Source organism: Falco peregrinus, chromosome 3 (assembly GCF_023634155.1).
Source record: "Falco peregrinus isolate bFalPer1 chromosome 3, bFalPer1.pri, whole genome shotgun sequence".
In the NCBI taxonomy this organism is placed as follows: Eukaryota; Metazoa; Chordata; class Aves; order Falconiformes; family Falconidae; genus Falco; species Falco peregrinus.
This window is the reverse complement of record NC_073723.1, coordinates 107,720,547-107,733,793: the sequence shown is the minus strand read 5'-3', so window position 1 is coordinate 107,733,793 and position 13,247 is coordinate 107,720,547. Positions and strand designations below refer to the sequence as shown.

Sequence of the window (13,247 nt, the reverse complement as noted above, 5' to 3'; positions counted from 1 at the left end):
ATGTTATTTTTTTGGTCATACTTGTAATCCACAATTTCACTAGAATAAATTCAGTTATGGCAGGGCTTAAAATTAGATATATTTTTTACATCTAGGCACAAGCCACAAAATCCATCAAAGTGGACTTCTATTAAGGTCTTACTATTCAGTAAAAGTTCTCCCCCTCATCTTCAGGCCTAAAAAGACCAAGCCACTAACCAAAGCCAGCTCCTCTGCTCCCTGCCCCTACAGCAAGTACCGGGAGCTAAGTCCTGAAAACCAGGAGGAGATAAATCAACGATGGAAGAAATTTTAAAAAACCTGACATGAAAAAACCCTGACCTGCAGACTGGTAAGAGACAGCAAAACACAACGAGCTCCACTATTCTAGCTTCTTTTCAAAAGCATTTCAGTAGATGCAGCATTAGATACTTTAAAAACCTGAATGTATTTCCTGATTGCTTACTGTATGCCAGTTTCACTGTGAAATCGGAATTACTGTATTGTCAGGGTATTTAAGAGATGACTGGGCTCATGCTCTTCTGTCCAATTATACATTTCTCTGCTCATAGGAAGTAAGTAAATGCTGCTTAAAGACAGTGGAACATCAGATTCAACATTCTGAAGCACAGTATTTCAGCTGTAGCAAAATCCAGCTACTTCAGAGAAAGGGTAAAAGATGAATGCTCCCCTCCCCTGCTTTGGTGAAGGAGAACAAGACAAAGTAGCAGCCACAATCTGATTTTAGGAGACATCACATCAAACCGTCAGACAAGACACCATATTAGTCACTTCTTTTGGTAAGCGGGAGTCCCAGGGGCTTCAGAATAACCGTCTATTTTCAAATCACCATTACTACGAGAAGGCACTTAGTTCTAGAAAAGACAACCACATACTGTACCACTCCTTGTTCTCTGCATGGGGTAAACATCAGGTGATGTGCTCATAAGACCAGAACTCCCAGCATAATTTTCTCCCCAGCTATACTGATTTGGATCTAGAAAAGAGAAAGACAGAGACACACATAATCTGAAAATAAAACCGAAAATACTCCCGTGAGTGAGACTAGAGTAGCACCCCCTCAGAGAAGCTGCTTCCCTACAAAAGCCATCTTCCCTTGTTTTTATCAGTAAACACAATTTTTCCCTCTAACCCCTAAAAGAAATGTTTCAACCACTCAGTGAATTACCTCGCTCTAAAGAGCTTCAACCTGAATGAGACATAAGAATTAAAGTTCTAAAATCATTCCTTTTTTTTTAATCCCCTTTCCTCGTCATCAGGGGCTGTAACCAGCATGCCTTCAAAGCACTATCATAGAATACAGAGATAACTTATTTCTAAACTAGATCCATTATTAACAAAATCTAATTACAAAATTTTCAAAGTGTAATGTAAGTTTCATATAAACACTGAAGTTACTTCTCAATTTCTTTTTTTTTTGAGGAAAAGTTTAATCAAGTTCAGATGTAGAGTACATGCTGCAGAAGCAACATCTTTTAATTCCTCAGTAGCTGGTTCCTTGGCCATATCTATAAAACGGGTATGAAAAGAATCCCACATCCATTATTCTGCGGTACATTTAATATTTTTTAAGTACTGTTAACAACCTCGCTATCTGCTCCACTGTAACTAATATACTGACTAGCTTACCAGCACATCAACAAGAAAGAAAAGTGGCAGAATTCAACCAAAGCACCCTGTACCCAAAGAATGCTGGACGGAAGTGTCTCATCCTTCTTATATGTCTGTGAGGCTTTTCACTCTCAAATGAGCACATTTCTGAGATGCTGGTCTTCTTCAGTACATTAACTGAATTCAAAAGCTGGCCTCTTAAAGAAGGGGAAAGCTCTCAGAGACCACACTTCCCCAATTTGATTTAGAGTTATGACTGCTCTTTGCAGAAACGGAGAGAAGAGCCAAATCCTGCCAGCTTCTCAAAGGTGAGCAGGAAAACCATGAGAAATCAAGATGTCCTTGCCAGAATATATAAAACCAAAGCCCAGCATCTGTGTTTATTAGTGCCAAATGTATTTATTTAGGCAACAGCTTTACATGCAGCCTCTTAAGAGACACTTGGACATTACACTGACATTTCAGAACACAGCATATACAGAACATAGCAGTGCTGTACTTACTGTCTTGTTCAGCTCCTTTTAAAAATGCCCCAATGGCTCCCAGGTAGCCTTCATGTCTCAGGAACAATGCCTGAACCTCTCCCTGCCACAATATGAAACATTGCAATTGGATGGTCCCTGATGGCTAACATGTACTTCTTTGTCACTAGTTTTACACTTATATTTAATAGAAACAACTAGAAGATGGTAATATTCATTTGTGCTACATTCTAACACATTCAGTAACTTTCATCCTGCTTCTGAAACACAGCTTCAGGAGGAACTGCTTACATACATCATTCCACAATTATTAAACAGCTGGGGGGGGAGGGGGGGAAAGGCATGCACAGTGGTGTGTATTCTAAGCCTGCACAACCACAGAAGCAGAGGGAAGCCAGTGCCTTCACTAGAAAAGACAATTGCATCACTCCATGAATATTCAACTCCTCTTGCTTGAACGGGCTGGAAATGTAAGGTCATCTGATTTCTAGGTCACTAACGTAAGTGTTTGCCACTGCATCCAACACATTCCAGACATTGCTCATTATCTTTATTTCATTACACTGCTATTCAACACTCAACAGCATACAGACACTGTATACTATCCATAGGCAAGCATTTCCGCCATCAAATTAGTTTGTCAGTGCAGTAGACGAATGCTAGAGAGGGTAAGGACACCCTCCATCCCAGTGAGACGCTGCCTTCTCTAAAGGCAAATCAGCTACGTCTGCAGCCGCGACTGTAAGAACAGTTCACACTGACAAGCTACAGTAAAAGATGAGCTGCAATTCACAGCGAATTTGGATTTGAATCACTGATAAAGCTATTCTTACATGAACCTAAAGCTGCAGTTTTGCAATAGTTTTCTTGAAACCAAACAAAGTTTTACAGAAAGGGAATGCAACGGTGAAATAAAAGGGGGGGAAACAGCAGCACACGGGAGCCCCTTGCTTGAAGCACCAAAATGAGAAAAATATTTGTGTCACCTATTCTATAAAATTGCAAAAATGCAGGAACTGATATACCTGTGACAACCATTAAGTGAGCTTTTGGATTTGACTTTTGGTTTCCTAGTGAGAAATCTTCACTATTTTCCACAGCCTCAAAACCTGCAAAGAACTACAGCTTGGTTGTTTTTTGGGTGGGTTTTTTGGTTTGTTTTTTTTGAACAACATATAAAAACCAAAAAAACCCCCACTGATACTAACTGCTAACTATCTTGGCAGAACAATCCCGCCTTGCACAGCCTAGGATGTGAAAAGAAATAGACGCAAATCAGCAAGAGGAATTGAATAACAATATCTAAGCTATCTAAGAAAACAGTGAAAACTCATAACTTGGCAGCTACAAGACAGACTGTCAACCAAAAAATAATAATAAAGAGAGAGAGAGGGAGAGAAAGGGAGGCCAGGCAGGACTCCCAGGCATTTCACAGTGATTTTACCCCTCCCACAACAGATCTTTATAGCCCTGCCTTACCTACCTAAACAGCCGCCCTCTAAGCTTATTTCATGGGCAAATTCATTTATTAAAATCTCCCAACAACCTAGAAAGTTAACTAAACACGTGACTTTGCTATTAGGAAAATTTCTGTTTTCATTACCTTGGAGAAGAAGTTGATACTGTAGGTTATTGTGCGCATGGTAACAGGGTGACCCCGAATAAAGAATCCTCCAAAATATATTTTATCTAAGTTATGGAGTTTGGCATAGAGGCAGGCGAGTTGACCAATGTCATTGCTGATCATATGTAGTAAACTTTTTGCCATATCTTCTTTGGAAAATTCTTAAAGGAAAGAAACAGTAAACAAAATTAAACACAGCTGAAGAATACTCAAATGGACTGTACTCTTCTAACAGATAGCTTACAGCTGGAGGGAAATAATTACGGAGTTTGACCAGTTTCTTTATGTGTGTAGAAGAAAGGTGTTCCACCCCCCTTCGCCAAAAATCTCTTATAAAGAAAGTCCTTCAAATAGCAAGGAGTGTGTATTTGACTAAAGATACGAAAAACACACTAAGCCTCTGAAATACTGCTTGAAAGAAACCTGCTTGAAAGGTCAACAGCAAATGGCAAGAACTCAATTTCTTCTCTCTAGGAAACACGGATGATGGTTCATCTGTCCATCTTGACCCGAGAGGCACTGCAAGCATTTTATTATAATACTGCAAATCAAATTGCAAATTATAGTAAATCACTGCCATAGATTCTTTTCTGGACCACGAAAGCCACATACACTTCCCACAGGAATATATTAACTACCTGGACAGCTATTTTTGTCGTTTGCCTAGACTTCTGCAATCCCAAACTGAAAATCTGAATGTCTGCTTGTAAGGCAGTACTATGTCACATTTTTAATCAATAAAATATTATGCAGGCAAAACACATGTAGGCAAGATCATGAAAAGAACTGATGGTTATTTTCCAGCTCTACTTGTAAGATCATTATAGACCTTAGATTCCCAAGGGCCAGAAGAGAGGTTTGAAACGAATGAGGAGAAGAAATGCAGCCAACAACTCCAAATAACTGGAGCAACTCAAGCAGTGCTCCAAGTCCCCCCTCCCCCATGACACAGGGAAATGGCTAAGGCAAGATATGTTTATGCTGATGAAGCTGGCAACTATTTTTCCATCCCTTGAAGTGTTCACAGGAAGCTGCACAAGCAGCCAATCACGCTGACAGGCAATGTAAAGCATTAACTTGGTAAAGCTTATCTTGGGTAAAGCAAATCTTGGGTAGATCTTTTATATACCAATACCTTTATCTGCGGTAGTAGATTTCCCGAAGCTGCTAGCTATCAGATTTCCACTTAGCCCCAGGGTCTGGTAGGCGCCTCCATACACATCTTTCACCAGCATGTCTACATTTGTGTGCTGGCCCTTTGAAGCAAGTTGAAGCAATTCATCAAATTTCTGAGGATGAGAAGCAGAGTTACTTTAGCTTTCCTGGACAGCCAGAGAACCTTCCCCATAAACCCGGAGCTCTGCAGCAGCTTTACTAATCAAAACAGGGTGGGGTGACTTGTCTTACGAATCCACCCTGCCAGCAAAAACTACACTATTCCTAATTACAAGGACTTATCCAGAGTCTGTATCTCATCCAACAGACTGATCTTAAGTGGAGCTCCTTTAATGATGAAAAGCACAGCCATCCTCTTCAGTTATCTGCAAATAATTTGTTCAATTTCCCCTGAAAGCTAGAGATGGATCAGCACATATAAAACAGAAGCCTCATGCATCTCTTATCTTGGGAAAGTCAGAAACACAGTAACTAAGAGCAAACACCCTTAGACCTTCTTGAAGCGTAAGAAAAAGATGTTTAAAACCCCAAAAACTGCCTTTACTGTTGCAGAAATGCATTACTGTTCCTGAAATGAAACTTGTGTGCAATCTGCATTACCCCAATACAATTTTGTCTGTTAACCCTAATTTCTTCCCTGACTTCTTCTTCTACAAAATCAGAGACAATTAAGAGCAGACATTTTCATGTTCTAAGATTTCTCTTTTAAAAGCATCAAACAAACATTGCCAGTATGGGTCTTCCCTTTGACATTTTCTTACTTGGTGCATATGTAACTCTAGCTTTTTCTACACCGCTGACATTTAGGGACACCTATTTAAGTCACATGGATCTTCAAGACAGCAAAAACCAGCACGATTTAAGAGCTGCGTTAGGCAGAGCAGAACTAAATCCAGCCTTATTCTGGCAGATGGCCAACTTGACATTTAAGTGAGGAACCCCTGAAACCGTAATGTGTAACGGAATTAAAGGACACGTCAATACCTTTGTTTTTGTGAGCAGTGCTCCAAGACCCCAGAAGGTTCCACCTCCAATTGAGCTCCCTCCAATCCATTCAAATTTGTCTTCTGTTTCTACCTGTCAATAAAACACGGCAGATTTGTCTAGAAAGTCCTATTATAACTATAAAGACTCAGATATGAGAGCATGTGGGGGTTTTCTGAACAGTGGAATTAGTGTAGGCAGAACTATTTAACTGTCTACATAGCAGGTGAGAAGTGCATGTTCCACAGGCTTATACCACAAGCAGTTTGTGGAATGTTTGTACTTAATTCTTGGCCAATAATCCTAAATACAGACATAAAATTTGGTCCCCTCAACAGCATACCAAAACAAACAACAAATATTAAAATTCACTTTGATCTGACAGTCTTTGTCCTCATCAGTTAATGTAACAACTTCTCTAAACACCAAATGTCATTAAAAAGAAACTATGCCAGTGAATGGAAAAGCATTCATAACTCTGTAAGAAATGGAAATAAATAAAAAAAAGTCCTTATTTTCTTTCTAAACTTTGTATTACCCAAGAAGAAACAACTACAAGTCTAAACCAGATCACCTTTATCAAATCCTACAATAACACATTTTACTCACCTTCACTATAGAAACCCCAGAGCCAATATTCACCAGTAAATAAGGGAAAATATTTGGGTGGTTCATCTGAAATCGGAATTCTGTATCTGAATCTTTCTGGTATGCAAACACTTCATGGGGTATGTTCCTTAGCACAAAGTTGCATCCTTTAATTAGACAGGTCATTACATCTTCTTTATCTACTCTGAGGGGAAAGGGGAGAAAAAAACATCCTTACATAAATGTCACAGATAAGCAAGTACGCTTTTAGAACAGTTGTTTTTAAGACTTTACAAACAGGAGATAGTAACCCACACCACATGGCAAAAGTCCAGACATCTTATGAGACCTACATCTGCGTACATTCTGATGTTCATCTGCCATGCCAGAACACACAATCTGAAGTTAGGCTGTAGTTACAGTAACTTTAATCTTATATTAACCATGCTGTCATTACAAATAATCCTGCTCCCCTATTTGCCTGTTTACACTGCCTCTTTAGCACCCTGGGGCTAACGCAAGCATATGTGCACCCGTGCAATAAAGTAGGTCAGGAAACTTAACAGGAAATTAACCTAACAAAACAATTTCCTAACACAGAGTAATTTTCTCCTTCCTTCTCAATAAAGGAAAAGGTCCCCCTGAACATTTCAACACTTGTTTGTGACAGATGAAAGTGGCAGCGAGGAGCCTACCACCGGGATTACTGAAGACAGGACAAAAAGGCTTCTCATGAGAACATTGGATTCAAAACAGTACGCATCCTGAGTACGGAGTCTGGGAACACGATAATTACATCAGTCATCTTATCTAAATTCTGTAAGTCAGCTAACACTTACTGACTTTTGCAAACTTCTGTATCTTTTGTATTGTTACTGATTTATGGTAGATGTCTTAGATGGAATACACTGAATTTCTTAGATGAAATATCATAAGCCTTGTTGAAACACATGCACAAATACACATCTCGGTTATGCTTTCTGTTTGTCAGGATGGAGAAGGTGCTGCTTTTTGAGCCTGTTGACCAATTAAATATGTCATGACCAAAGAAACAAAATCCAGGTGCACCACATGAGAAAAGTGGGGGGAACCGCCTCCTTGTCTTGATTAATTGATGCCTGGTTACAGCCAATAAGGTACTGATGCAGGCTGGTTTGAAAAAAAGGTTAACAGCATCCTACCTATCAGAAGAAGAAAGTAATCTGAAAAAGCAGTATAAAAGGAGATGAACACAGTCCCTCAGAAAGGGAAGAATTTATTGTGTAGAACTGCAGTGGGAGAGGTGCCCTGAGGGTCTCCCCAGTAACATCAGGTAATGTTTTATATTGGTGTAAATTAATGGTATTTTTATCTCTACTTACGGAAGCATTTTACTGTACAGTGTTTGATAAGGTTGTTTGAAATTTAGGAGGCTGTAAACTCATGAAACTGCCCTTTAGTCTCCTGCAGGCCTATGTGTGTTAGGTAGGAGCTATACAGTAAGTTAGTACATTATATTAATTATTAATTTCTAAGCATGCTCAGAAAAGTGTTAGAAGCTTTTGGAACTCTAACTTGAGTGCCTAAGCAACTACAGAGATTAGGTACATCCAAGAAAAAAAGTGTTTGGCAGCAATATTTGGGCTTGTAATAATAAAGTTGCCTTGTGGGTTTCATCCTTAAATAGAAAGACTGACACTTAAACACACCTCATCACAGTACCTCATCAAATGTTCCTAATTAAAATTCCTGTTACTAATAAATGTACTAACTACTCTATTTCAAATATTACTTCATATTATGTATCACTGTGGGTTTTGTGTATTCAGATCTCTACTCCAGTAGAGTTCAATGGTATGTCCAAAGCATACTACTGATAGCTAGGATACCATCACTGAAATCCTGCTAGCTGAGGGGTCAAAAGCAAAAACCATTCTTATAATCATGAGACTAGTTTAACTTAAAAGTGGAGTAGGTGCAAATGAGATCCTTTATATATATATAAAAAAAGCTGCGATCATGCCTTGCTTTCTTCTTTTTACTCTTATTCCTGAGCCCTGTGCTCGATTGCTGCACCTCCACTGTGCCAATTAGTGATACAGTTATCTTTTTGCAGCTTGTGTTGACTAATGAGTCAATTCAGCCTGGTCTGATCAAGATGCACACACATGTTATACTGCTTCACTCTTGTGGCATGGGTGGCTTTTGAGGGCAGATGGGCAAAGTGGAAAGTTAGCCTATTAAAAATCTCATCAAAGAAGTTCACTCCTATAGTTGAATTTAAACAGTTCCACTTACTTCAACCCCAATTTCTTCTCAATAAGATCTTTGAATTTATAGGCACCACCACCTGTAGCTTTGATGACTTTTGTCTCTGTATTGACAAGATGGTCTTTGATGAAATCTAGGCAGGTTTCAATATAAGTGTTCTCAAATTTAATGAAGTGAAGTCGAGCTGTAATCTCCTCCTGAACTGATATTTCATACAAAGGTTCATTTTCTATGTCCTTTAAAAGAGAAAAGAATTTCTTACAGATCATTCAAAATCCTTCCTCGAGAAACAAGGTTATATGCTAAACCATTGAACACCAATACCTGTGCTTCCTTTGCCTTGAAACTGTTAATGCTACTAAACATAACGCCCCAAGCTACTTTAAAAGAAGAACATAGTTTCAACAGATCTGATTTCTCCTTAAACTGGGAACATTGTCAATTCTCCCATGTGTTAGACATGCATGCAATACCTCTGTATGATAAAAGTTATGTTTATATGGGAGCCTGGGCTTTTTACAGAAGTACCACATTTACCTGTCTAGAAAATAACTATTTTGAACGCCAGCTGGCAATACAAGTGCTGTCAAGAAGGCAAGGGATCTAACTGAATTTGTCAGTGCATGGGCTGCACAACTCTGAAGCCCTGCAATCAGTCTTTCAGTAAAGAGAACAAGTATGATGTATCATCACATGAATTTAGATCTAGAGCTATATTAAGCTTGTAAAGCAAAAATAATTGCCAGACCCATGCTAATGTCTAATTTCCCCTGGAATATAGTGAAGGGTTATTAACAGAAGCCACACACTCATCTGAGCTGCAGTACACACACTTAGGGATGGCTCTAAGTGTCAGCACACACTAGAATGTGTGTTAAAAAAACATTTAAGTTGTGACTACTTACTTCAGAGAGACAGACATGACAGAAGGTCATACTTAAAACTTTATTTAGAACTTTCCTATAGTTTCTATAGAGCAAGTTACTAGATGGCTTTCAGATGAAATCTCTATTCTACTATGAGAAGCCAGCCCAGTGCTTCGCTGAGTCAACTGCATGCAACTGATCAATGATACAAGTCTTACCTTTCCAGAATGATCAAAGGATCTCACTCTTGCCACTTTATGCTGCACGGTTGAGTAGTAAGCCAACTTGGTTAATGAACCACCTGTTAATAAAAAGATGGCAAGTTATGATTAATGCCTCACCTTAGAGCAAACAACGTTAACTTATGTTTATGTATGCTGTACCTTTGAGTTCTTGGGTTTTAAGACTTCCTCGGCTAAAACCAGATATAGTTAAGCTAAGTGCATAACGCAGCATGCCAAAGAACCCTTGTCTAGAAACTGATTTGGCATGGTTAACTCCAAATGAACTACTTATGGGGTGGGGTGAGGGAGCTCCACAAGTTGAACTTATACCCAGCTGATGTGGGAATGACTGAACATGAGCAAAAATAAGTGGAAGTCCTTAATTCACTGGGCTAGCACATGTATCGTTTATCTTGTTTGGAAACTTTACAGAAACCCCCAGATCTGCTGCTTAAAACACTATTTTTGTAAGCAGGTTTGTCACAGTTCACCAATGCATGCCATATGCACAATCAAAAAGTGTTTTATCAGGAACACTTCAGTAAATATTCTTAACCTGCTTCCAAGGGCAAGCTTCAAATTCATAGCTGGTTAGAAGATTACTCAATAAATGATTCTGCAAGATTATTCTTGGCTTTGGGGTAAAGAACACTGAGAATGATGTTCCTCAAGCATACCAGTTAGTGATACTACCAAAATGCAAGCCTGAGCAGACCACCCTCTTCTCTTCAGGCCTTGAGTCTGCTTACATCAAGACAATAAAACTTCCAACTCCTGTCTTGAAACAGAGCTTAATCACTTGCCCTATCTGTGCTGTCTTTGCATCTGACCTGCAAAAGTGAATTTATGAAGTTAGACTGAATAACTTCACTAACTATTTTTCCTTAGGACAAAACAGTACCTGCTGGTGCTTCTGATACCTCTGGTATCTTAATCGAGAAGGTATTTGAGCCTGTAAGTAGGAGGCTGTCAAAGCCTGTTTATTTTTGTTAAAAGAAGCCTTAATTTTTTTCCCCTTCAAAAAAAGAAATGCCTCTTCAACCAGTCCCGAGTATCAGGATCTGATTAAGGTATCAGTTTGCTTCATAAACCTCTAAGCTGCTTTGGCTGTTGGAGAAAACCCCTTAATTTTAACTCAGCATAAAAAGTACCCTGGACTGCAGACCATAACCACCCTCATTTGTACAGAAAGTCAGTTCTAACTTTGCATCCATGCCCTCGGATCAGGAACGCGGGGCACAGGTTCACATCAGTGCTACAGGCCTAATGTTTAGCTGATGTTAATCTGCATGCACTACTCGCCTCTTGCCGAAGATTTGGTGTGTTCCCCCTTTCAGCAAGTTTACCATTCATCTCTTATAACATACTGCATATGATATGAGACAGGAATTAGACTTACTACTGGGTTAAAATTAGTCTCAACAGCAAATAAAAACCTGGCAGTGTTAGATCATAACATAATGGCTAAATTCAGTGGCCCCATACCCTAATAACTTATAAACAAGTGTAATCAAGAAACGCAGCATGGGCAAGTGAAAAAGAATCAGCTAGTGCTTATAGCTTTGCCTTCATAACAGTACTCTAATGTCCTCCATAGTGCTCAAATAAGCAGGGAAATTTTTTGCAAGCTATAGGAGAAAGACAGACAGCTTTCTCCAGCAAAACATAAGTGAGTTTAATTTAGTGATCACTGACAGACACTTAGAGCAACAAAAGCAACAAAGCTTTCCTGACCTCAGATCTTCAGTGTACCAGCCAATGCTTTAACATTTCTGGTAAACAAAATCCAAACAATGTTCTGCTAGTTCGTTCCTTAAAGGTGAGGTTTTCTTAGCTCTTTTTTTTTTGTAAACAGCTCAGTAGCTCTGTGCTATGAGGAAAAGCTTCCTTTCAAATCTCTAAGTAGAGGAATCACGAAGCTTGTGGTGGAATATCATACTGTGTGTTCAACACTGATAATGACATAGGTGCTTCATCAAATAATTTATCACCAGATAAATGGTATGCAACGCTATGCTTTATACATTCTCCCCTTCCTCTCCCCGTTTTTAAAGGCTTAAATCCATTCAGAACACCAGCTGAGCCATGTAACTAGGCTTTATAACTAATCCCACAACTCTAATTCCACTCTGACCCACAGAAAGGACCAATTCCAGCTGTTATTTTAACATGCATGAAACAAGTAGCTTCTGGAGGAGTGAAGCAGACTTGTGATATGACAAGATTGTGTAATATGGTGCATATATTCTTCCCACTACAGGAAGTCTATGCCACCCAGAGTAGGGTTAACCAGAGGACTAATGGAGGCTCACAGCAGTACTGCACAGTACTGTGGCTGAAGAACACTCTTCTGGCTTTCCTACTAAATAGTTCTGCTGAGCTAGTAACTGCAAAACGGAAGCAAAATGCGTGAACTAGCATTTTTGGCTTTGCAGATCTCCACAGAACAGCAGCGAACACCTGTACAGGTGAAACCACTGCTCCCAGGCTAGCTGTGCCGTGTCCCAGCACAGCCGCCCACGCCAGCACAGCTCCCTGCCGGGCTGCTCCGGTGTCACTTCGATGTGCATTGCTCTGTCCGGCCCTTGTGTAACACCCAGCAATGTCACGTTCTCAGGCTTGTGCGCGGGCCGGCGGTGTTTCTGGGTGACTGTGGAAGCCAGCGTGGCCAGCCGCTGCTGCAGGCCCCCAGACCCTGCCAAGAGCCCCCTCAGCTCCGCAGCCACCCGCTGTGCCAGGGCGGGCGGAGCAGCAGCTTTCCGCCGCGCCTTCTCCTCCAAGGCCCGCTGCAGAGGCACGGAGGGGCGGTCGCGGGGGGGATCCCCAGCCGGGCCGAGAGCAGCCGGGCCCAGGGCGGCCGGTCCCGGGCCACCGTCTTCTCGCCCGGGGTCGCGGGCCGCGCTCCCCTTGCAGAAGGACAGGCCGCTGCCCCCGCCGGGGCTGCCGCCCAGAGCCAAGGGCGGCCCGGGCCGTTCCTCCGGCGCTCCCCCCGCGCCCGGCATGCCGGGGCTTGTAGTGCCGCCCGCCGCCGCCGCCTCGCTCGGGCCGCGGACCGGGACTCGCGCTCCCGGCGTGCCCCGCGCCACCCCCGCCGCCGCGCTGCCTGCCGGGAGCTGCAGTGCGCCCCGCGCGCCCCAAGGCGGCCCGGCCGCCCCGCAGGACTGCGCTTCCCGGCATGCCCCGCGCCGGCGGCCCGGCCCCGCGCCTCCCCTCAGCGGGCCGGAGCCGCCGCCCGGTCCTGGCCCGGCGCCCCCTCCCCGCCGCCCCCCGCCGCGCCCGCCCGGTTACCGATGTCTATTGCGAAGCGCTTGGCGTTCTCCAGGTTGCGGAAGATCTCATCGGGCGGGAGGGTGATGCTCTTGTCCAAACTGCCGTGACCGCCGCTCCCTCGCCCGCCCCGCTCCGCCATTTTGAACGCGACCCACTCCTCGCCTGGCCTCAT

At 42.0% G+C, this 13,247-nt stretch overlaps 1 protein-coding gene across 4 annotated transcripts in view; it reads right to left on the bottom strand.

Moving 5' to 3' along the window:
- The window catches only part of PANK4 (pantothenate kinase 4 (inactive)), a 25,885-nt gene extending 12,638 nt beyond the window's left edge, over positions 1 to 13,247 (bottom strand). For all 4 annotated transcript variants that reach the window (XR_008746274.1, XM_055798599.1, XM_055798600.1 and 1 more), the window contains exons 1-9: positions 13,094 to 13,247; positions 9,800 to 9,882; positions 8,743 to 8,951; positions 6,487 to 6,670; positions 5,878 to 5,970; positions 4,853 to 5,006; positions 3,697 to 3,878; positions 2,115 to 2,196; positions 876 to 976 (exon numbers count right to left, since the gene is read on the bottom strand). Coding sequence is in view for 3 of the 4 variants with exons in the window: in XM_055798599.1 (XP_055654574.1) it covers positions 876 to 976; positions 2,115 to 2,196; positions 3,697 to 3,878; positions 4,853 to 5,006; positions 5,878 to 5,970; positions 6,487 to 6,670; positions 8,743 to 8,951; positions 9,800 to 9,882; positions 13,094 to 13,247 (1,242 nt within the window). In the remaining variant the exon portion in view is untranslated. The remainder of the gene's footprint in view (positions 1 to 875; positions 977 to 2,114; positions 2,197 to 3,696; positions 3,879 to 4,852; positions 5,007 to 5,877; positions 5,971 to 6,486; positions 6,671 to 8,742; positions 8,952 to 9,799; positions 9,883 to 13,093) is intronic.